We start from the raw sequence: 25,207 nt of genomic DNA, 5'->3' as shown, positions 1-25,207 counted from the left end.
CACCCACAATGGCCAGTCAGTAACAGATCAAGCTGGACTTAACATCACCAGGCTTTGCGCTCAGCAGCCCACTGAGGGGAGTAGGGAAGTTCACACACTAGAGTCACGGGGTTCATCCCAGGCTTGACTGTGGGAGTCGGTGAAATTACAGCTAGAGATGGGTTTGTCAGTAGACTCAGTGAGACAGCACTGGATTGGGTCACGTGCAGGGAACTCTCTGCAGCCGCAAGGGCTAGACAATCCTGCAGAGCCAGAGAAGAGCTAATACAGCAAACTGGTGTGTTCCAACCTAGTTACGCTGATCCAGGTTAGCCCAAAGGCTAAGATGAGAGCATGAGAGCTGGCAAGCACAGCCAAGGGGGTTTCTATACGAGATGTAATACTCACCTCGTCTGACTCATCCGACAAGGTTCGCAGCAAAATGGGAAAGAGGCTGTCTGTATGCCGGAACATCTGAAACCAGAAAGACACATGGCCTCAGAGTCACAGAGTCTGGAATATCCCCTCCCACACACCAGGAGCCATCCTCATCAGTGCAAAAGGCTAGTGCAGCTTTGCACGCATTTTTCAAGTGTACTTGGAAAATTCCCCTCCCAGCTAACTGGCAAGCTCTTCGAAGTAGGGAATAAAACAGTAGCTCTGCTGAAAGTATCAGTAGCAAACTTATTAGGCCAATAAGTACAATCCCAGGAGGCATACAGTTTGTTTGCTGAGCTGATTCCATACCTATGTAATGAGCAGGCAAATTTCTAGTGTGGGACACTGTCACTTTCCTACCCTTCCCAAGAGAGGAAAGGCCAGAAGAGACTTACAAGTGAAGAATTTCTTATTTAAACCATGGGTAGTTTTGGGGTGAATTTTTGGGCTCCTCTTTATGTGGAGCTGCAGCCACCATGGCATCAATTCAAATTCCACCTCCTGTTTGATTACACACATGGTTAATGAGACCTGATGTGCAAGAGGCAGTGTGAATGATGGCAGCTGCTCCCACTAGAGAGCTTATGACATGTCCTACAAGAATTGATCTGTTTCGGGAATGGTAGACAGCACCCTGGGGGAAGGAAGAGGGAGCAGCTTCCCCTCTACCTTCTCTTGGAAGAGCCTCGCAATCTATAAAGGCCAAGTTCGTTCCCTTCTCCTCCTCCAGAGGATTATTGAAAACCCTTGCCAAGACCTGATGCGCACTAATACCCATGCATGGATCATACCCCAGATGTGCTTTAACTGCCAGCCAAGCTGTTCAGGATAGGGACTGTATCTGGTGACTTGGACACCTACCACCACAGAAGCCTAAATTCATCTACAGCACCACTTCCCAAGTACTCTCCCCCCTTGCAATGAGTCTACGGATAAAAGCTCAGCTACAGCAAGTCAGGAGCGACTGATCAAAAAGGTCCTTCCCAGGTGCTTCTCCAAATCTACTGACATTTTGCTCTTCCCCCCGACAGCCCGTCTAACAGGAAGAACCCCTGTGCCAAGCACTATGCCCGTTAGGCTGGCCTGCCTGCAGAGTCCTAGACAGCGTCCAATGGGAATAACCACCTGCAAAGGCAGTCGGAAGTTTCAGCCCTGATGGAAGAGCCCCAGAAACCACACGCAGCTTTAAGGGAGAAACCAGCCCGGGTCTACCCCAGAGACGCTGGGCAGAGCAGAGTTTTCAGAGGCCTCTCGCTAGCAGTCCAGGCCCCACAACGGATCTACAGGGGTGCCTATGGGAGGTCTACGGCAGCCTTCTCCTGAGAGGGAAGGTGGTGGCAAAGGACACGAGTCTGAAGGGCTAGGAGGGTGTGACAACTGTCAGCAGAACAGGTAACTTCTGAATGAACCCAAAGCTTGGTGTTTGATTCAGAAGCAGGGCAGAGGCTCAGCTTGGTTTTTATCCCTCAACCAGGAGCAGTGGTTTGCCTACCCATGCTATTAAGGGCCCTAATGTCAGAAGGGCTCATTTTGATGAAAGCCAGGGTATTGCTCATGTTTGTACGGACCATTTTTTGCAGTTAGATCCGCCTTCAATGCACTGCAGCCCAGCTGGGCTAGTGGCACCTTTAGAAAGAGCGCAGAAAGGCCCCCAACTGATTGTAAGACTCAGGTTAATGGGCGCTGAGAACAAAGACTGTAGCTAGAGCCAAGTATGCAGCACTCAGCCAGAGTTACAACACCCCACTAGCTCCAGCCCTGCAGCTCATCCCCATGTCTGCCAGTGCACCTCAGGGCTAAATTGCAGCACCCCCGTTATTCTAGCTCTGCAGCAGTTCCTTGCTATTGCAGCCCAGGGCTCTACCATACAGCTCTGCCAATGTACCTCCTCCCTACGTGCAGTGCCCCCTGCTGGTCACAGAACGTCGCTGAGGCACTGAGCCAGGACCACACACTAACTTTGCAACAGACGCAGGTGGTCAATGATAACTAGGCTGAGACCAAGGAGCTCCAACCCAGCTCCACAAAGACAGCAGGGTATTGTACCAATTGTTTCACAAGCCAGACTTACCTTCCGTGGAGTCTTGATGTACAAGTGATAGAGCCATTTTAGGACTGCAATTCTGGTCATCATCCCGGTGGCTGTGTCGTGAAGGTGGCTGTCCAATACCTGCACTATCCCATCGAGGTTGAGGGTCACCGGGACCCGGTCAGTGCTGCACAGAAAACCAGGGGCACAAAGACAGCAGTTTGTGTGCGCACGTGTCCCTGCGCTGCTCCAGCCCAGAAGCTTGGCCCCAGCACCCCCTCTTCCACAAATCAACTGGCAGGTGACCCCAGCTGCCTAGGCTTGCTGTCTTTCAGAGCTACACAAGAGCGAAGGAACAATTTTAGTGTCCACAACTGACGAGAGCTGCTGAATTAATGGATTGGCTAACCAGGAACCCACTGCATGGAGGAGTGGGGGGTGGTGGGGGGGGGAAGAGAGAGAGGGATGGATGGATAGAACAAGCAGAGCCTGTATATACCACTCAAATCAGATGGCCAGAGAAGCTTTAGTATTGGGTTTATCATTCTGCTCCTCAAAGTCCTCTCCTCCCTAGGGCTGTTGTGTCAGTGTTTGCAGCTCTTCTCTCGTTCCATGTATTTCTACTCTGGGCGTGAAGTGGAAGACTGAACAGTGCAATTCCATAGGCCAGAGCAGCACACACTTGCCCAGCCCCGCTGCAACATGCTACCCCTCCTACTTACTGTGACCCCGGGGATCAGGTGTGCCCGACAGCCCAGCTCCCAGCCCCTCACTCATCACTAGAAAAGCCTGGTTTGGCAGCACTGCAGCTGGATGGGTTAAGCACTGGCTGAGGAGCTAAGAGACACTGGTTCAAGTCTTAGGTCTGTCTTATTGGAAGTAATATAAACCCCCAACCTGTATCTCCTGGGGGTTAGGAGGAAGCTTTCCTGGGGGTGGGTTGTCCCATAACTGCCTCTATTACAGTTTCTTGAACCTTCCTGTAAAGCATCTGACAGGACACTGCACTTGAGGGAAAGCTGCTATTCTCTGAGCAGTTAGCGTGGCCCATTAACCTAGGTACATAAGGCCTTGATGACAGAGGAGAATCTTGGAGGAACACATCTGCAGAAACCCAAAGCTTTTCCTCCCTCCCCCCCCCCCTTTTTTTTTTTAAAGCCATAGCGCCACAACCCTACTAAAGTCCTACTAATGAGGGATTTCACACTAGGAAGCGGATGTGCTGGGAAGTGCTCTTCACTTCCCTGGCATACACTAACTGTTCCATCCCCATCTGAAAAGGGCATGGAAATACTCCTGTTGCCATGACCTAGAGGCCCAGCTATCTAAACACTAGAATGAGGATTCCTAGATATCATGACAGGTGCATTAGGACAGGGTTGGGCAAACTTTTTGGCCCGAGGGCCACATCGGTGTTGCAAAACTGTACGGAGGGTCGGGTAAGGAAGGCTGTGCCTCCCCAAACAGCCTTGCCCCTGCCCCCTATCCACCCCCTCCCACTTCCTGCCCCTGACTGCCCCCCTCAGAACTACCGACCCATCTAACCCCCCTGCTCCTTGTCCCCTGACCGCCCCCCAAGGACCCTACCCCCTATCCAATCTCCTCTGCTCCCTGTCCCCTGACTGCCCCAACCCCTATCCACACCCCCACCCCATGATAGCTCCCCCAGAGACTCCCATTCCTATCCAACCCCCCTGTTCCCTGTCCCCCCCACACAGAACCTCTGCCCATCCAACTGCCCCCTGACTGCCCCTCCCAGAACCCAGACTCATCCAACCCCCCCCCCGTCCCCTGACTGCCCCAACCCCTATCCAAACTCCTCCCCCCCCAGGGCCCCATCCCCTATCCAACCGCCCCCTACTCCCTGTCCTCTGACCACCACACCCCCGGAACCTCTGCCGCATCCAACCGCCCCGACCCCGACTGCCCCCAGGACTCCCTGCCCCTTATCCAACCCCCCTGCTCCCCACCCCCTTACCATGCCTCTCAGAGCGGCAGGAGCTTGCAGCTCCACTGCCCAGCTGGATCCAGCCATGTGGCCACACTGCCTGGAAGGAGTGGCGGGTCAGAGCGCTGGCGGCGCGGTGCGCTGAGGTTCTCGGGGAGGGGATGGGGGCTAGCCTCCCCAGCCAGGAGCTCAAGGGCCGGGCAGGACGGTCCCGTGAGCCAAATGTGGCCTGCGGGACATAGTTTGCCCACCTCTGTATTAGGAGAACCTAGCAGACAGCCTACTACTACGTTCCTTCAGCACTCTCCTCTGCTCCATAAAGCCTGCTCCTCCTACCCCCGGATAACTTCTCCTACAGCCTGTCCCCACCTCACACTCCCCCAAAGGCCCTTTCAAGGGTTTCCTTGGTCTTCTTCACCAGCTTCTGCACTCATTCCCTCCAACCGCATGAAGGCGGTTCCAAGCAAGCTGTTTTTGTCATCTCAGCCCCTTATTCCAAAAGCACCTCCCCTTCATGATCTAGGCTCAGCTTATGACCTTTGGAATCAATTCTGTTGTTAAGTTATGGCAGATTCCACAGTGTCTCTGAAACGTGGCTCTAGTTCTGTTCGATCAAGCCAGATTTCCACCAAGACTGAAGGTAGGGTCCCAGTCTGGTAGTGACTCTACAAAATCCCTCTTAAATGTCCTTTGACCAGCCTACAGATGGTGTGGCTTAGTAGATTCTAAGGTTGTGGAAGACATGTTCTGTTTGCATTAGAGTACTCCTGGCATTCAGTGCACATTTCTACATGTTTATGTAGCTGAACATAGCGATGGTCCTCCTGGGATTCTACCAAGGCCCACGGTCCTTTTTCAGTCAGTGAGACTGGTGATTGTTGTGGAAGAGTTTTTGAATGTTCACAATGCACTTTAGAGTGGTATCACTTTCTGTCCCAACAAGGCAACACACCCAGTGCCCATAGGTCAAACATGCAGACCTCCTTTTCTCTGCGTTCTTGAACAACATCTTCAGCAACTTAGACACAATACTGTGCAGTTTCTCAGACACAGAACCGGCGGTGGGAAGCAGGAACACCTTCCCCCCTGCCTTAATGCTTGTAGCCATTGGAGGGCCATCTCTCACATTCTGCTCACCATATTCCATTAATGCCAACACTGGTTTTTCAGTTGCTACTTTGATTTTGCTTCTCCATTTGCAGCCTGGGAACCTGCAAGTTAAGTGTCTAGAGAAGCATAGCCAGGGCAAAGCGCTTAATTGCTCATTCTAGGGTATGCTAAGAAAAGAAGAAGGGTATGCTAAGACAAAGAAAAAGGCAGCTGAAACTTTCTGAACAAGTTGTTCTAAAGTGCAATTCTCTCTCTTACTCGCACGTGTGCGGATTTACCATCCTGATACAGACACCCACAAAGGGGGAGAAGGAACCTTTCTAACATGCTCCCCCCACTTCTAAAAAGTTATGGACTTTCAGCATCTGCACCTGGCGGTGGGAGAGGGCGGGCAACATTGAAGCCAAGATCAGACAGTAAAGTACGGAGCTGCTTGCAACACCGGTATTGAATCAGGAGTCTGTTTTCTTCCTCTCACTTTGTTTTCTTGGGAGGAGGGCCTATACCCAGCAGAAGGCAGTAAGAACTGAGCCTCATTACTTTCAGCTGAGCTTCACTTCCCTGTATAAAGCCAAGCGGCTACTGACTTCAGGAGTAGTAAAGCCTGCATCATTCAGCTCCCCCCCACCACACTCCTCACCAGAGCAGAAGTTGAAACGGCCTTCCACGAACGCAGAGAAGACGCAAACCGAGTAGGGCTTACAGAAACAGCTTTCACGGATTCATTCCATCCCAGGCCATTCTGAAAGCAGCTTTTCTAAGAGCAGCCTCACCACTATCTGCTCCTCACAGATGGCTTGAAGAGCCTCTGCCATTGCAGCTCAGAGTGCTCCAATAAGCACCATCAAAGTGTTTGTGCTCTGGCGGGTGCAGGCCGGATTCGCCGGCACAGGGCAATACTGAGTCTCTCACCATTCTACTGCAATGGGTCTCCTGAGCTGGAACTCGGGGTGACAGACAGGAACACAAGCACTGTGCTCTATTCAACAGCGTATCCACCTTGCTGGGTTTCCTTTGATTAGTCTTACAATAGAGTTTTTTCATTTCAGGTCACCTTTTCCCCTTCCTTTCTTGCCTTGAGCGGAGTCCTTCATGTTTTTCACTCTCCCTTCTCTGTACACATCTCTCAAACCCCAGCCCCTGCTCTCTCCCCATCCATTCAGTTTCTAACCCCACCTCCATGGAACTCTGTAGCAAGATTAGACAAGACCCCATCCACCCCTGGAAGGAGATCACCCCAGTCCCTGTTTAGGGGATGGGAATTTTTATTTTATTTTTTTAAAATCTTCCTGCCACAGAGGCCATGGACAGAGAATACTGGGGCCAGTGGACATCTGCCCCAAGAAGTGGGGTGTATTGAGGGTTTCACTCGCTGTTTGTCTCTGGGTTCCTGGATTCCTTCCCCTGCCTATCAGATGGGAGGGGAAGGGAGAGCCTGGAGTGCAGTAGCAATGATTGGAGGCGTATTTCAGCCCAGCACCAGTCTGAGGGTCACTAAGCCTCTGGCAGAGCGAGCGGATGCACTGGGCAGCACGGCCTCGAACGCGGATAGCTGCAATGCTGCCTTGCATTCTGCTGAGCTAGAGTCACTGCTCACAAGCAGAGCTGGCATGAGGAGTGAGCAGAGTCCAACTCAGTGCTCTGTGGCAGATGGCAGGGGTCCTGTCTCACAGTCCAAGCTAGGGACTAGGCAAGAGCCAGGCTGCCTGACAGCCCAGTCTGCGTACACCTGTGCAAACAAGACGGCTGGGTGCTGTGCTGCCAATCACTCCCTTCCACAATCTAGGCATTCAAGTTGAGATTCCTGGCAAAGCAAATGCTGCAAGCAATCTCGTGTTGTTGCAGAGGCAGGGCACTGCCCAGCTCTCACTGCTAGGAGGCCTCAAAATCCGGAGCTGCACAGCAGCTTGATGGCAATGCACTAGGAGGGAGGGGCAGCGTTGGATGAACAGAGGAGATCTGGCAGCTGTAGTGATTGATGCTCTGTGACTGTCCAAGACTGAACCCTCCTGTAAGAGCACGTGGCTGAGTTACGTCTGTATAAACACCCATAGCCACCTGGAACTGGCATCCCTGGAAGCTAAATGAATCCCTTGGAATTTCCTGCTGTGGGGCAGAGCCACGCTCATGCGGGATGGGGTAAGCTAGTCCAATGACCGTCAAACCCACTGCTAATTCCTGCCTGGCGTCTCCTGTTTCAAAAGGTTTAGGATAGCTCTGAAACAAGGCTCCCTGCAAATTCTGCTCTCTAACCTCCACTCAGCTGAGACACATCCACCGCCCCATTACTTCCGCTCTCTGAAGTAACCCTAGCCCCAATGGCAGATGTTGTTATCTGCTTGGTACAGAAGGTTAATTATTTGTGGTACTGTAGTGCCTAGGAGCCACAGTTGTGGACCAGGGCCCCACTGTGCTAGGTTCTGTGCACACACAATAGCGGATGGTCCCTGCCACAAGGAGCTAGACACACCCAGAGTGGGGGAAAGGGCAGAACAGAATGAGTTCAGTGCTGTTGTGTGTCACCAACAAGGGAGTTTTGCTTCTTCCATGCCAGTAATGGCTAAAAAACCAGAACAGACTGACTAGTACTGCTACCAGAGAGCAGCAGCACAGAGCTCAGCATGCAAGAGAAGAAAATGCCCAGGGGAAGCCATTGTACTAGGGTTATAACAACAACGATTACCTTTGAGTTGGCTTTGCCTCAGGGCCTCAGTTTCCCCAGCTAGTCATTAAATGCCAGGAAGGGGCCTCCTCACCCACTGTTAATATGTCCTTCCTTGATTTTTTGTGCATCTGTAGCACCCAGTGCACCCCAGCTTCAGGTCCTTGAAAACATCTAACAGGGGAAAATCCAAGTAGCTCTGCCCCTTTGCTATCTTGAGTCACCTTTTAACCTCAAGAAGTGGGCTTTTACATAGGAATTGCTATTGTGGATCGGCCCATCAAATATAGGATGGTATTTCCCTCTCCAGAAGAAATACCTGACACTCCCAAGGAAGGCAGTGGTGTACTGGGGGATGGGACACTCCAGGATTGGCCCAATGGTGAGTAGTTAACACTCTGCAGTGTAAATTAGTTTGTGTCAAAGCTGCCCAGTACTTGCTACATACCTGGGCCTGAAGCCATCCGCCTTCTGAAAACACTGCAGGATCTCGCCTCAGCAACACATCACCCCTGTCCTACACTCTATTGGAAGCCAGTGGAGAGTCCCCTTCAAGGTGCTCAATACCCTGGGCCCAGGGTGTTCAAAGCTCCAGGATAAAGAATGGTCAACATCTCCACTCCCCTCGTACAACAGAATTTCCTAGCACGTGGGTTGAACTCGTCTGCAGAGGACAGAGCACATTCTAGGGGGCCAGTCCCAGACTATGGATCAGACTCCCCCAGGAATTAAATACCATGAGAAACCTTCCCACCTTGTACTCCAATGTAACCTGCCTTCTCAACAAACAAAGAGCAGCATGGACATCCGAAAACAAACAAAACCCTATCAAAACAAAACATGCCACTGCACACACACACACACACACACACACATCTATCTCCCCGGGGAGAGGATGAGAGCAAGGGCAAGCCCCATGTGATGGTCACGTCACTTAATGCATGGATTGCACGGCGCTCAGATACGAGGAGGCTGCAGGTGGGATAAGAACCTAGGCAGCATTTTAAAAAGACATCTGGCTACACTATTCTAGAAGTCAGGAATGGGGGAGCCCTGTTAGATCACCCCATCCATCTGCCTGAGCTGATCTGCATCCCTTTGCAAGGCTCTTCAGAGTAGGGGGCTAAGGCTCCAGATCCATCAGCATCAATGCTTCACTGGAACATGCGTGACTGGATGGCTCACGGGATTGAAGGAGCCTTCTCTCTCTCTCTCTGTCATCAGCTTGTCTCCAACCCAGATGGAGAGTGACCAACAACAGTTCACATCCAGCCACTGACTCAGTCCGTTTCCTAACGGACAAAGGTCGACAGTGCGAGAGCAGCCACCACACCGACGCTCACTTTGGAGAGCCACAGAGGCCTCTGGCACAGAAACTGACCAACGCTCGCATCCATCTCTTCAGAATGTAGATGGGGTGCAATGGCAGGGTGTGGGGAAACTTGCCCCAGCACCGCCTGTGCTGTACTGGCCCTGTGGGCAGAGGGTGCTCATTTCCAGTATCACCGCACACTTCACCAGCACGATTTAAAGGAAAAAAAAAAAAGCTCCTGAGAAATCAGCTTGGCAGACCGTCCGCATCAGCAGTGAATGCTCTGCGCGAGTGGGCTCTGAAGCGACAGGCCATTAAACGAATTCTATTTAACATCTTACGTGTAAAGTCCACTGATGAAATTTGCATCAGCAACAGCTTGGGTATAAAAAATTCACTGCACTATTAAAAGGGACACAGTTCGGTGGCCTAGTGTAGGGGTGGGGAAACTTTTTGGCCCGAGGGCCACATCTGGGTATGGAAATTGGATGGCGGGCCATGAATGCTCACGAAATTGGGGTTGGGGTGCAGGAGCGGGTGAGGGCTCTGGCTGGGGGTGCAGGCTCTGGGGTGGGGCCAGAAATGAGGCGTTCAAGGTGCAGGAGGCGACTCCAGGCTAGGGCAGCGGGTTGGAGGGGGGCGGGAGGGGTGAGGGCTCTGGCTGGGGGTGTAGGCTGTGGGGTGGGGCCGGGGATGAGGTATTTGGGGTGCAGAAGGGTGCTCCGGGCTGGAACCAAGAGGTTCAGAGGGCGGGAGGGGGATCAGGACTGGGGCAGGGGGTTGGGACACGGGTGAGGGTCAGGGGTGCAGGCTGTAGGCAGCGCTTACCTCAAGCAGCTCCTGGAAGCAGCAGCGTGTTCCTCCTCCAACTCCTACGCGGAGGCACGGCCAGGCGGCTCTGCACACTGCCCATCCGCAGGTGCTGCCCCTGAAGCTCCCATTGGCCACAGCCAATGGGAGCTGCGGGGGCGGCACTTGGGAGGGGGGCAGCGCACGGAGCCACCTGGCTGCCCTTAAACGTAGGAGCAGGAGTGGGGGGACATGAAGCTGCTTCCGGGAGCCGCAGCATGCATGCGTGGAGCGTCCCCTGACCCCACTTGAGTGGGAGCTTGAGGGTCAGATTAAATTGGCTGGTGGGCCGGATGTGGACGTAGCTTCCCCACCCCTGGTCTAGTGGCTCGAGATCACGTGGAAACCCAGAGACGTGGGTTCTAATCCTAGCTCTGCTACTAATCTGTAGGGGGACCTTGGAAAAAAGTCATGTAACCTCGCTACACTTCTTCCCCCCGCCCACCCTCTGTGTCGACTTTGGTTGTAAACGCTTCAGAGCAGGGACTGTCTCTTACCACATTTGTACAGCGCCTAGCACAAGGGGTTCTGATATCAGGTGAGGTCTTTGGGTCTCCCATTATGCCAGTAATGATGGGGGGCCCACTGCAGATCAGCCCATCAAATCTGGGATGGTATTCCCCTCTCCAGGAAAGATACCTGACACTCCAAAGGAAGGCAGTGGTGCGCTGGGGGACAGGACACTCCAGGACTGGCCCACTGGTGAGTAGTTAACACACTGCAGTATAAGGCTTTTATCATTAACTTGGTGCATTTGACAGCCCATTGGCTAGTCAGTTTCCAGGCTGTGTTACACACAGGGGAGAAGATAACTCAAAACTGCACACACTGATAAATACTTCACTTTAAGCAGGTGACAAGTCGCCAGTGACTTCTATGGCCACTGTTGTTGCACTTACGGTTAAGCACATGTGTGTCTGACTCAGGGCTTAGGACTGTAAAGCACAAAAACCTAACAGGAGGACTCCAGCAGGTACAGTAACCCATGAGATGGGACTGTAGTTTGATTGTGTGCCTTTAAACTAGTGCAAAGGCATATTAACACCTGAGTTACAGTGACACTCTCTGGTGAGCTGGTGGTATTGCAGTCTATTCAGGTTTTACCCAAGCTTAGAACAAAGCCTTTCATTAAGCTGTGCATGCGCAAGGAATGTGGGACAGTATGGAGCTGATGGTTAATATATCCAAATGGGCACCCCATGGAGAAACAACGAGCAGTCCTTGTGGCACCTTAGAAATTAACAAATTTATTTGGGCATAAGCTTTCATGGGCTTTTCATAGCCCACGAAAGCTTATGCCCAAATAAATTTGTTAGTCTCTAAGGTCCCACAAGGATTGCTCGTTCTTTTTGCTGATACAGACTAACACGGCTGCCCCTCTGAAACCTGACCCCATGCAGAGTTTCTGCAACTTCACCCCAGCTGTGCAGGACAGAAATGTACAGCAGCTATTCCCACTCTCTCTCTAGATTCCTAGAGCAGCATCCATTGCTGGGGGGACCTCCTGGATGGAGCTGAGCTAACAAGACTCGCAATAGGCCAGTGATCTCCTTGGCTTCCCAAGCAGGCAGGGATACAGCTGAACTTACTTCGCCTTCTCCCCTCCTCTGGGAGATCTCTGCGAATTGTGCCGGGAGCCTCCCCTTTTCAGTCATCAGGGTCTCATGCTGGGTAGAGTGAAGGGGGTGAGCAGAGAAGGCTGGGACAGGTGGGGTCGCGGTTCTGTCCCTGGTGCGTTTGAAGCGCTGATTCCTTCACCCCCTGCAGAGAGCTCCTGCCTCACAAATGCCCACCCCTCCCTTGGGCATGCCAGCTCCCAGAAGGCCAAGTGTCTTGTTTTAGGGGCCCTCAAAAAGGAGTTTGGAGTCTATAAGAGCTAAGGAGTGGCACTGGTTAGAGCCAGAGCCTGCATGGCCAGGCCTCCCTCTGACAGCCTTGTCAGCACACCTGTATTGGTCCTGCTGCCCTTACCGCAGCCCTGACAACGCCCCTCCATCCTCACCTGCACCCTTATCCCAGCCAAGTCTCTCCCCGCCTCAACAAAAGGGAAAGGAGGTCTCACTGACCTGTATCCCACGCATGCCATTCTCAAGCAATAACCATTACTTTACCTGCTTGCATTGAAGACACTGGAGCTGCTGAGGTTAGAATTGCTGGAGGCTTCCAGGCAGCCTAGAGGAAGATCAAAGGAGCACTAGTTAGCTGCTTTGATGGGGCAGATTGAGACAGCGACTCCTACTCATCCCCCTGACTGGAGAACACTGCAGTACCCTGTAGATCTGTGCAATGAAGACAGTCATTCAGGCCTCTGGAAGAGCTCACCCTCAGGTCCATCACCACACTGCAGCAGGCACTTTACATTGTGTATGGACCCATGTTAGACTCTCTCCTGGCGCCCTCTAGTGAAGGAAGGTGGCCATGAGGATATTTTCACTAGGACAAGCTCAAGCTATAGCTCTCCAAGTCCACCTAGCATTTAGATGTTACTCATCCACCTCAGCCCAGCCTTCCTCCCCCTTTAGCCCTGTGATACAGGAGGGCCAGGGAGCAGTGGGAGAGTGCTAGAGGGGAAATATACAAGCTCAAGGCTAATTAAGGCGTGGTTCCCTGTAGACTAGGGAAGGTAGCTGTAGGTTAATTGGAGCACCTACAGTCAATTAAGGCCTTATTAGGGTAGGCATCCCTAAGGAGATCCTGACAGACCAAGGGACTCCCTTCATGTTGAGAGTAAAGAAAGACTTATGTACCCTGCTCCACATCCAAACCTTGCGAACCTCGGTCTGTCATCCCCAAACAGATGGTCTGGTTGAGTGATTTAACCGAACTCTCAAGAGCATGATCCAAAAGGTGGTGGCCCAAGACGGAAAAGACTGGGATACCCTCCTCCCATACCTGAAGTTTGCAATACGAGAAGTTCACCAAGCATCTACTGGATTCTCCCCCTTCGAGTTACTGTATGGACGCCACCCATGTGGCATATTAGACATCGCGAAGGAGGAATGGGAGGAACAACCCAACCTGGGGAAGAACGTCATTACACATGTAGCTCAGCTGAGAGAACGAACAGCCCAAGTGACCCCCATAGTACAAGAGCATTTGGAAAAAGCACGAGAGTCCCAACGAACCTACGACAATCGTCGGGCAAAAACACAAGAACTTCAACCAGGAGAACGGGTGCTGGTACCAACAACAGAAAGTAAGCTCCTGGCCAGCTGGCATGGACCCTATGAGATCGTGGAAGCTGTTGGGGAAGTGAATTATAAGGTGAAGCAGCCAGACTGCCGAAGGCCAGAGCAGATATACCATATCAACTTACTGAAACCCTGGCATGATCGGGAGACATTCCTGGCTGTCCTGCCGGTTCAATCCCAGGCAGATGGCCCACAAGGGCAGGTAAAGATATCCCCAAATTAGCCCCAGAACAACAAACAGAGGTTGTTGAAATGATCCAGAGGAACCAAGACGTGTTCTCCACACAACTAGGCCATACAATGCTGATCCAGCACCATATAGTCACCTGTCCTGGAGCAAGGGTGACAATAAAACCCTATCGCATACCAGAGGCAAAAAAAAGAGAAGAAATTAGGGCAGAAGTAAAGAAGATGCTGGAACTTGGGGCGATTGAGGAATCTCACAGCCAGTGGTCCAGCCCTATTGTTTTGGTCCCCAAGCCTGATGGCAGCCTGAGGTTTTGTAACGACTTCCGGAAGTTAAATGAGGTATCCCAATTCGATGCCTACCCAATACCACATATTGATGAGCTGGTGGATCAGTTAGGGTAAGGCCCAATACTTAACCACCTTGGATTTGACAAAAGGCTACTGGCAGATTCCCCTGGCTGAGGACGCCAAGGAAAAAACCACTGTCTCTCCACCTGATGGCCTTTCCCAATATACCGTCCTCCCTTTGGGGCTCCATGGGGCCCCCCGCGACTTATGGACAGATTACTTCGACCCCATACCAAGTATGCTGCCGCCTATTTAGATGATGTGGTAATACATAGCCCTGACTGGGAGATGCACCTGGGGAAAGCGGAAGCAGTACTAGATGCTCTTAGATAGGCTGGCCTCACCACTAACCCGTCCAAATGTGCAATAGGGTTAGCTGAGGCCAGAAACCTCGGGTATGTAGTCGGAAGGGGCCTGGTGAAGCCCCAATGGAACAAAGGGGAGGCAATACAGGAATAGCCTCGCCCAAGCCGCAAGAAGCAAGTCAGAGCATTCTTAGGGATAGTAGGGTACTATCACCGGTTCATCCCTCACTTCGCCACAAGGGCAGCACCTCTGACAGACCTGATAAGAGCTCGGGGCCTGGAGATAGTTAAGTGGACCGAAACGGCAGAAGAAGCTTTCACAGACCTAAGGATGGCCCTTTGCAGCCACCCGGTGCTCATAGCACCAGATTTCAAAAAGGAATTCATCCTACAAACAGACGCCTCAGGAGGTAGGACTTGGGGCCGCCCTTTCACAGATGGTGGGGGACGAGGAGCACCCAATCCTTTACCTTAGCCAAAAGCTCCAGCCCAGGGAACAACGGTACGCCGTAGTAGAAAAGGAATGTTTATCAGTTAAATGGACCATGGAGATTCTACGGTACTACCTGCTTGGGCGGCGGTTCACCCTTGTGACAGACCATGCCCCACTCCAATGGATGCACACAAACAAGGAGAAGAATGCACGAGTGACTAGATGGTTTCTATCCCTACAACCTTTCCACTTCCGGATACAGCATAGTACCGGAAGCCAACAGGGCAACGCGGACAACCTGTCACGACAACACTGTCTCTCGTCCCAAGTAACCCAACCCCGTGGTGCTGAGCGGGGGGAGAAGAGATGTGTGATACAGGAGGGCCAAGGAGCAGTGGGAGATTGCTAGAGGGGAAATATACAAGCTCAAGGCTAATTAAGGCGTGGTTCCCTGTAGACTAGGGAAGGTAGCTGCAGGTTAATCGGAGCACCTGCAGTCAATTAAGGCCCTGTTAGGAACCTAATAAAACCCCCCTGCATCAGGCAGGCATAGGAGGAGGAGGAAGGAAAAAGGACTGGAGCTTGGAGGTGTGTGGAGAGATTTGGAAGACTTGAGAACTGAAGGAAGGGAGACCCTCCCCCAGCAGGGCAGGGAGACTCCCTTCCCCCCAGCATTTAAGGACCGAGGGTAACCCCACCTAAGGGGGACGAGGGTAAGAAACCCACAGGGGTTGAGAGGGGCTGGGACTCAGAGCAAACCCAGACCCTTCCCCCACTTCCCCCCTCTAACACCTTCCCGGGCTAGTAGTGGGGCCCTTGGCACCCAAGAGCAGGGGCAAAGGGTGGCATCTTAGCTCCCCGCCAAGAAAAGCGCAGGACCCACCAGACTAACATCGGCCATCTTGCCACAGCCCTTACAGAAAAGGAACCCAGCTAGCACCATCAAGGCTTGCAAACTGGTTTCCTAACTTCAGAGGAAGAAATTCCAACCTTGCCCCAAAATTAAGTTAATGGAACTGAACTAGACGATCTGGTCATTTCCCCATCCAGTGACTGACTGGTACCTCTGAGAACGGACCTCTTGGGTCCCAGTCCAATTAGTAATGGGGCAGGGTGTCCAGTCGCAAACCATACCACCCCATCTGGCACTGACCAGTCCCTCCATTGACAGGCAAGGGAAGGCCTGAATGCCACACAGGCTGGCTTTCTCAGACCCAGAACTGGTCCATTTGGGTCAGGGAATAGGCATGATAGGAAAGTTCATACTGTAGCTGGTCTGGGGGTGAACAAAGCCTCTGGCTGCAGGGCTCTTGAAGCAGCACATATCACTGGGAATTGCACTGGTTTTTAAACCATTCAACAATAGGTGGGGAAGGGGAAATATTTTCCTCCCTACGCACCTTCTGATTTATGTTCCAGCCCCACCCCCCCTTCCTGAACCCCTCCAGCTGCTACCTGGAATCTACTCCTGGTAATACAATTCCTTAGGCTACGAGATACTGGTTACATCATGAAATCCAGATCCAAGTCAGAGCCTTCCCCACCCTGGCCAGATCTGCCTCTGTACAAGGAGCGGGTGACGTGAACACTGTTCATTCTGCTCCTGCTCAGCTCAGAGTCCCTGGAGAGCAGATTCTGCAGTGCCCAAGCCAGCACCCTGAGGGAGGGAGAGAGCAGCACCTGCTCTCCGATGGTTACAAAAGGCTGGCAGTGTGTCAACCAGCAACTGAAGCAGCAAAGCTGGTTGAAAACCTCAGCCTAGGAAGAGAAGTCTGGGGCTGTACATTTCACACTGCAGTCCCACACCCCTCCAGATAGACTGGCTTACATTTCAAAAGGCTGCTCCTAGACTGGCCAGGAATCAAATGCTGGCGGCCCCCATGGCAAGCGAGAATTCTGCACCGAGCCACCAATATCCCAGCTGCAGGAAAGGCTAGACCAGTCGTTTAAGGACTGAGCCCTGGTCTACACAACATTTAGATCGACCCAGTCACGGCACTCAGGAGTGTGAAAAATTTACACCCCAAGCGCCGTACGTAAGCCAGCCTGACCCCGCTGTAGGTGCAGTTAGGTCAGCGAAGGAATTCTTCCAGTGACTTCGCTCAGGCCACTTGGAGAAGTGGGATATTGACACTGATGGAAACCCCCCACCATCGACGTCGGGGGCATCGCTGGCGCTCGGGTGGCAGAGCTGCAGATGTGCTTCCATAGCGCAGACAGGCCCAGAGTCCCAGGGACGCCCCGGGCCAGGAACTGCTCGTCACATACACTGAAGCTGCTACGTCAGCAACTGAACAGAGACCAGGTAAAGTGTGACCTAGTGAGAACACCGCAACATTGCAACACTAGAACTAGGGGTGATTCACAGGGGTTATATTTAATGTGAACGCTCCTCTCCCCATGGCGCTAGAAATGGGATTTACTCGGTTTCATATTTGTTTAGTCAGTCCCCTGGAAAGGGCTAACTAGGACAGAGGGTTAGGTTGGTGCCTGGCAATCACTTTAAGAAAAAAAGCCTTGCTCTTGCATTGGCCGGGAATCGAACCTGGGCCTCCCGCGTGGCAGGCGAGAATTCTACCACTGAACCACCAATGCTACAGCTGGAAAAAACTGCTTCTCCAGCTGTTTTGTTCATGCTGCACACATGGTGAAAGTCAGGAAGTTTCTGGTTACAGTCCTGCTTTGGAAACATCTAAGAAAGTGCTGGGATGTGCCTTCCCTGGCTGCAGCCCTGCAACCTCCCAGCAGGGCTGCAGCCAGGGAAGGAAGCGTTGGGATATGCCAAGCCTGGGCCTCCAGTGCCAGGGCAGGGTGCAGCCTCCGTGAGCCGTGCACATTTTAACTGAAAAAGAGCCACAGGCAGCTCGCGATCCACGATTTGCCCACCCCTGCCATATACAAACGAAACTGCCAGCCCCCAAATCCCAGACAAGAGTGATCGCACTCCCATGTCTTTCATGGATTTTGTTATCTTGGCTACTAGGAGAATGGTGTTGCCAGCTGTGGATGTGCGGCCTGAAAGCCCTGCATGCACTAGAAAAGTCATTTGTTTCTGACAGCAGTCATCTGCATCAGTCTGTCCTGAGCCAATGGCAAAGAGGTAAAGTGAACCTATTTTCAACACCCCTGCAGAAAATGTGATTGAGAGTCAGTGGATGATCATGCTCTTGAGTGCAATCAAGACTAACTGTTTTGGAAACAGGCACATCATAGGGGACCTGTTGCCGATAGCCATTGTCAGCAATACATTAGGTCATTTTCTTAATGTAGATGCTACCTTAAAAGCAAGTAGTATTCAAATTGGTGGTGGTGGTGAGGAGCCCTAGTCATGGACCCCACTCTGCTATGCATTGCACAAACACAACAAAAAGATGGTCACTGCCCCAGACCTCTAGGTGAGGGGGAGTTAACTGCTAAACACACTTCTGTGTCAACTGTTGGCTATAAGTAGGATAGCCCCTATAAATAACTTTTTGGGTGAAGATCAAGCCACATTTAAAAAGATCCTAAGGACCTACCATGTAGTGACTTGACAGGAGACTTGTGAAGTACTGTTGCTCTTATTACCATTGTGATCACTTACATGTCCTCTTACATGCTGCCCCAAAGACTCATTGACTCCTAGGATTAAGACAGAACTGGGAAATTCGCTACACAATGCCAGGTGTGATGCCATTGCCTGTGGTCACTCTGACACAACACAGTCTACTAAGGACAGTTGTCTCTCTGGAGTGGCCCCACAGGCAATGCCAGGCAGGGTCAGAGTGTGCACCCCGTCACATGCCAATGGAGATTGGAGGGCACAGTGTGCTGGGATGCTTTTGTCCATCCTGGCGACATGGCTGAAAAAGCATGCCATGCCACTTCAGAATATGAGGAGTGACTGAAGGTAAGCTGGGTTTTTGCCAGATTGCCATTTTGCGCAAAGGTCAAACCACTTTTTACTCAGGATTTGGTGCTGACAGCACACACAGAACACTGCTGGCTGCTCCAAGTCTATCTGTAGCAGGGTACAGGTTTTTGACCAGCATAGCAATATGGGTAGTACACAGGTTTGATAGATCCTGAAATTTGGTAAGTGTATGTAGGTTCCATCAACTTGATTGTAATTGGTTTCAACAATTCTTTAGATGCAGTTTTAATGTATTTCACCTGTGCTGTGATTCTTCAGGGCAGTTTGTTCTACAGTCTTTGTATTCTGAATGTTTCTTTCCTCTGTTTTTAAAATGTCAACACAAACAGGAGAAAAAGACCATGCAGCAGAAACAGTGACAGACTATGCATACTGCTGTCAAGTGGGCAAAGACAACAAAATGAAAAAAGGGAGGGAGGGTTATTCTCTAACCTTTCCTCATTTATCCTAGTTGTTACCAGACATGCCAAACCCGTGGGGGGACCACAGAAATTGGGCTTCTTTTTGGCTTAATTGGTTTGTGAGTTGCTTGTTGGCTAGTTTTTCGCTTGCCACTTGTTAGGCTTGTACATTGTTTGGCTTGAACCTTGTTTTTTTGATTGGCTCCCAGCAAGCAGGGGTGCACAGTGGGCCCCATCACAGTCCCAGACTGCACACTGGGGGGAAATCTACTCAGTGTTGGCTTTTTCTTATCTTCAAAGAGGATTTATTTTCCACCGCTGCTCTGCAAGAGAAACTCACAAACTGTACAGGGGAGCCATGAAACTGACTAGATTACAAACTTTCTGAGGCAGAAACTGTGTCTTTTTTCCTCTTTTTGTTCTGCACCTAGCACAATGCAGTCCTGGTCTCTGACAGGGGCTCCTGCGCATTACCACCTAACAAATACACATGGTACTGTCAAGTACATAAAGTAAACTGGAGAAAGAAGTCTGTCAATTACAGTGACCTTGGGTTTTACATTATAGTAGAAGGCAAAATAATTCAGACAGAAATGTGATTTTTCAGGTGACAAAGTCCCTTTAAATACTTTGGTAGCTGGCAAGTGGCAAAAAAAGTTTAGGGATGCACATGCACACTACTTGGGCTGTACTGGTACTTGAGTGAGGTCATTACAATTCTCCTCAATCCCAAATAATGAAGCTTACAAGGACCTATGCAAAAGGCAAGAGCCATGTCCCTAGATTCCATGTTAATTATGTACTGACATAACCCACAACCAGGAATAAGGAAAAATCATTTCACTACCACGATGTAAATGCTCAAACAATAGCTTCCACAGACAACCACTGCATTGCAGCCATTTGACTTTAGACTGAGCAAGGGCTATATTGAGGCTAGACTGCGCAATGTAAAGGGGCATGCCAAGTTACAATGCTCAATGGTTTCTAGGATTTAATATTACGGAAGCACTCAGGCCTGGTCTACACTTAAAATTGCATTAGACATAGCAGCATCGCTGAGGAGTGTGAAAAATCCACACCACTGAGTGTTGTAGCTATGCTGACCTAGCCCCCAGTGTTGAGGCGGTGTTCCTACACCAGATGGAAAACCCCTTCTGCTGGCATAGGCTGTGTCTACACTATGTGATTATGCCGACATAGCTTTGGTGCTAGTCCCTGCAGTGTAGATGCAGCCTCAGGCTCCAATCAGGAGGAGCAGATCCACTGTGCTGCATGCTGTACAAACAAAAGACAGATCAGAAGGTCTCTCTTGACTGAGGACACAGTTGTGAAATAGGATTTGAAGTGCCAGGAAATGCAACATTTTATATGCATTTAGCAGACTGGACTGCAGCAAAAGAACGGAAGCCAATGGGGAAAGCGTCAGCTTCGTTGATTCTGATGGACCGATCTGCCCAATCACACATCTAATAAATGGGTCCCATGTTGCGCCTCACAGGTGCTCTGTCCATCAGCTCCCCAAGACCTTGACTGGAATATGTCTGAACAGGCAACCCTGGGATATGCAGGTGAAGCACCAAAATGCTAACTATTTGGGTGCCATCCTGACAAAGCCACAATGAAAAGGGACTCACCGCTGGAGGTCACCTGCTGCTGGGAGAGGGATTCCTCCTTGGGTTCCATCTGGAGGCTCAGGGATTGCTTGCCCTCATCCGTTTCGTCATCTTCTGGGATGACCAGCTTCATCAGGCTCTGGTTACACACATTAGCTACCTCTTTGATGCCTGAGCAGAGAGGATGTAAGGAACAATCTAATCCAAGATGCTTTACACCTTAGACAAGCCATGCAGCAGGGACCCAGAAGAATACATCAGAGCCATTCCCATTCCCTAACCCACATAGTTCACACCCCCTGTCCAGCCATGACAGCATCCCTGTAAGCTGTACATTCTGACAGCTGCCCTCTCATTACTGCCCCCCACCCTTTTTTGGGCAAGGGTGGAGGGAACTATATATTTGTGGCAGGAGGGTTGGTTAATTCCTTGTGTCCCACCTCAGCAACCCCCGAATCCAAGTAGCGATCCTCTGCTCCCACATCACACCAGAGTACACAGCTGGAAGGGTCTGCTAAGGTGACCAGATATGTCCTGTTAAGTGATCAGACGTCAGCGCTCACCCTCCACAGAGATGGGTTAGTTCATCCAGCTCGGAGGCAGTGCTTCAAGGAGACTCAAGCACCATTATAGGAAGGGGCCATTCCTGAGTTCACACCCTCATGCGCCAGAGAAGGTGATTTTTCCAGGCTAACCACTGATGGACACCAAGGGCCAGCAGTGGCCCCATTACACATGCAGCATGCGATTTCCCTCCTCCCCAGAGATCTTACCTATTTGGGTTCCCCTTCTTCCCAGGCCTGGTCAGGTCATTTAAACCCACCTAGGGGCCTAAGGAGAGGTAAGATTGTAACAATCTTTGTTTCTTTCCCCCCCTTCCACCAAACCCTCTCTGGCCAGGAGAACTGGGATTAGCTCCCTGAGGAGCTTTAACAATGCCCCCAGAATACCCGTTCATAGCTGCGTATGCTTGGTGATGACTACATGACTGAGAGGAAGCAGAGACACTGGAGCCTGGCAGCAGTGCCTGCTTCCCCTGATCTGGGTAACAAGGATACTCTTCTTCCGGTCATCATAGGATAGGCATGGCAGAACAGCAGTCAGGATCCCTGAGGAGTAGGGCAGCATCACCCGACCAGCCAGCTGGATGAATTCCCTCATCCAGCACATGGCTGTCAGCTGAATCAGATCATCTGGAAAACAGGGACCAAGGAGAGCTGAGGAAGAGGCAGGTGGCGCAAATGGATCAAACTCAACAAATTACCCAACATGCACAACGAGATGACACTTGGCTTCTGGTTTTGGTTTCATCGGCAGGGTCATAGTGAGGGGTGCTCTCCCAAAGATCTATCCCCAAAAGCCAAGAGTAGCTGGATGTTAAAAATGTTTAGTGAAAGTGCTAAATGTAAACGTGCTGGTAATCATTAGGCTTCAGTGTTAACCCCCACTGACATTCATAAGGGAAGTACATACATCAATGTTAAGCATTTATAACATGCTCCTCACCACAGGAATTGTACACCTAAGTCACCACCACAACATAGAGGCCCAAGTATGCTCTACATGCCTCCCTCCTTCCCCTGAGGCCGCTAGGGGATTTACTGCCTAAGTCTCCAGGTTCTACCGCAGAGTAGCAGTTGAAGAGGCCTGTCTGCAAACACAGGCAGACAGCATTGCACTGGCTCCCACTCAGGGGGTCTCTTTCAGAACCACAAGGGGCAGGAAGATTGCTTTAAAGAAAATTCTGAAGAAACTAATGGGGCCAGCAGAAGGGTGAGTGCTGGTATGAGGTACCAGCCTGGCCGCACACCCAGCTGCCCCCTTCTTCCCACTTGGCCTCCAGCCCCCTCCACACTGAGGGTTTGTCCTGATCCAGCGACCCACTCACCAGCAGTGTGAACACCCAGTCTAGGCAGGAACAGCCTCTATTTGCACAGATTGTGCAAACCCCTGCTTGAGACCTGAGTAAGCTGCACAAATGCAGATCACAGCTTATAGCAGGTTTCAGAGTAACAGCCGTGTTAGTCTGTATTCGCAAAAAGAAAAGGAGGACTTGTGGCACCTTAGAGACTAACCAATTTATTTGAGCATAAGCTTTCGTGAGCTACAGCTCACTTCATCGGATGCAATGAAAGCTCACGAAAGCTTATGCTCAAATAAATTGGTTAGTCTCTAAGGTGCCACAAGTCCTCCTTTTCTTTTAGCTTATAGCAGTTTACGCTGTCTCCACCCAAGGCTTGCAGCATTAGTGCAGTTAAGGCAGGGGGAGCCCCCCGATGGCTGAAGCTGGGGTAAACCCCAGTGAAGAGGCCACAGACATAGCAGGATGCACGGAACCAAATAAAACCCTTTAAAACTGTTCCATCAATAACCTGATTTACCCCGATTCAGTTGCTCAGGCCTGGGTGTCACAAAGTCACACCGGTTTTGCTAGAGGTGTTATTTTATAATCAATACCAATTTAGACAGAAATGAAACTTGGCACTCTAAAACTGAGGCAGACCTAGTTTACAGGCTTAGCTGGCATGGGTAAATTCAGAGAGTTTAAATAGATACAATCGCTTTCAAATCAAAATAAGTATTTTTGGTGGTTTTTGTATGGGGTGTATTATCCATGTTTATCAGGTAAAACCAAAAATGAGAAACCCTAAACATATTAATTATCTATGCCACAGAAAGCCTGAGGCACTTGGGCCTAATTTTTCAGTCCTTGGGACACCTAAAATCCAGTGGTGTGCCATGACACTTAGCAAGGCATGCAATTCTACAATGGCGTGTGAGGTCACACTGCGTGGAGGACACCATTTTGTTTTACAAAGTGATAACTCCATGCATGTTTGGGGTCTGGCAGAAGTGTCCCATGGCCACAGTCAGATTCAGGGCTTTCAAGTTCTTGTGGAAGGGAATTCTGGAGCGATGTAATGCAAGCAGTAGTAATTCACGGGGGTGACAGCATTAAAGGCTACGGAGCACAGCAGCATGCCCAGAGACCCAGACTTGCTGGCCACGCTTGCAATGCTTCTAGCCCTCGGGCCATTGCCTGAGCCCACCTTCCAGCAGGGGCAGCTCCAAGGTCTTTTACCTAATAAAGTCAGGAGGAATCTGTTTAAACCAAGGCATCTTTCCAAGCACATTCTGCTGAGAGTGAGAAAAAGCATTTCTGAGCATGGGACAAACCAGGGCCTGGATTTGCGGCGAGGTCTCCGGTCACTCTAATATCACTGGTACAGCACTGGTGGAAACTGTCCGGCTGAGCAGTGACATTTGGGACATCAATATGAGGGATCCCAGTGTCAGGGGCAAAGCCCCTGCTACTGTCGCTATACAACACTTGACACTCAGGCAGAAGGGGCGATAGAAACCTGGAATCCTGCTCCATTTTATTGGCGGAGAAACTGACAACCAGTAGACTACGGTGGTGAATCAACCTGAAGGGTGATTGGCAAATGCACTCACTGACAGCTTCACACTGTGCCCACTGAAGGCACTGGTAAAACTCACCCACTTCCATGGGAGAGGAGTGGGGGTAGTGGTGAGCGCTTGTGAACCCCACCCCTCAACATTTTTAATTCCTGTCTATGCTGGTAGGTGAACGGATACTAACTGTGTATGGTGCCTGGCTTCCTGAACTCTAACACTGGGATCCCATGCTTGGGCCAGGAATGCAATTCTCCGTCAGCTTTAATCAAAGAGCTTTCCAAGTATATTCCATGGTGGGAAGTTTCCCAAGACAGGATTTTCAGAGCCCCATGCAAAGCAGCTCATCCTCCCTTTGAAAACACAACCCCATCCAAGGCCTGGTGCTGGTTCAGCCATGAGCGAACCGTGATCCAACACAAGTGCTGTGTTGGTGCTGGGATTGTAGCCTGTTTTCTCGGAGGGGAAGGGGAGCTGTAGAGGAGAACTGTGCCGTCTACACCAACAGACTTCAATCCTGAATCAAAGGTTTTGGTCACAGTCACAGGGACCGTGGCTGCCACCCAGGCTCCATCCAGCATGCTGGGCTTTGCACACTCACCAGAAGCCTGACAGTGAATCACTAGAATATTGGCCATTTCTGCAAACTTGACGCTGGAAGGATTCTTCTTGATCTCTTTAAGGAACTCCCCGAGGGCCACCTCACACCTGCAGGGCGGAAGGACAACCAGTTAAGAGACTCATTCTCAGCCTACAGAACACAGGGACCTTACACCAACCTTCCTGTGTACATATGAACTGACATCAAGAGCCAAGGCATCACCAGTTAGCTGCAGTGAATCTGAGCACGTATCTTCTCCCACCAGCTGTGGTGGTCAGCACTCATCCTAACAGGGGGCTTGAGCGTTTCCAATATCAAGCACATGCCTGTGAGTTATCCACACTCAAGTTAACTCCCCTTGAGTTAGCCCAGCTTGAGAGAGAGCAGCCACACTACAGAACAACACTGGCTGCACAGAGCAACTGTGAGCACTGCACAGACCAGCTGTGTCCCCACCACGTTATTG

At 51.0% G+C, this 25,207-nt stretch overlaps 1 protein-coding gene and 1 non-coding gene across 4 annotated transcripts in view; both read right to left on the bottom strand.

Annotated features, from left to right (window-relative positions):
* Nucleotides 1-25,207, bottom strand: part of VAC14 (VAC14 component of PIKFYVE complex) — a 198,139-nt gene that overhangs the window by 144,199 nt on the left and 28,733 nt on the right. For all 3 annotated transcript variants that reach the window (XM_074968347.1, XM_074968345.1, XM_074968346.1), the window contains 6 exons: nt 24,742-24,848; nt 21,782-21,916; nt 20,745-20,894; nt 12,439-12,499; nt 2,489-2,633; nt 388-453 (listed from right to left, as the gene is read on the bottom strand). In XM_074968347.1, the coding sequence (XP_074824448.1) occupies nt 388-453; nt 2,489-2,633; nt 12,439-12,499; nt 20,745-20,894; nt 21,782-21,916; nt 24,742-24,848 (664 nt within the window). The remainder of the gene's footprint in view (nt 1-387; nt 454-2,488; nt 2,634-12,438; nt 12,500-20,744; nt 20,895-21,781; nt 21,917-24,741; nt 24,849-25,207) is intronic.
* Nucleotides 17,318-17,388, bottom strand: TRNAG-GCC (transfer RNA glycine (anticodon GCC)). The gene has a single exon. It is a non-coding gene; the product is annotated as a tRNA-Gly (tRNA).

Source organism: Natator depressus, chromosome 12, assembly GCF_965152275.1.
Source record: "Natator depressus isolate rNatDep1 chromosome 12, rNatDep2.hap1, whole genome shotgun sequence".
Lineage (NCBI taxonomy): Eukaryota > Metazoa > Chordata > Testudines > Cheloniidae > Natator > Natator depressus.
This window is presented reverse-complemented; position numbering and strand designations above follow the sequence as displayed.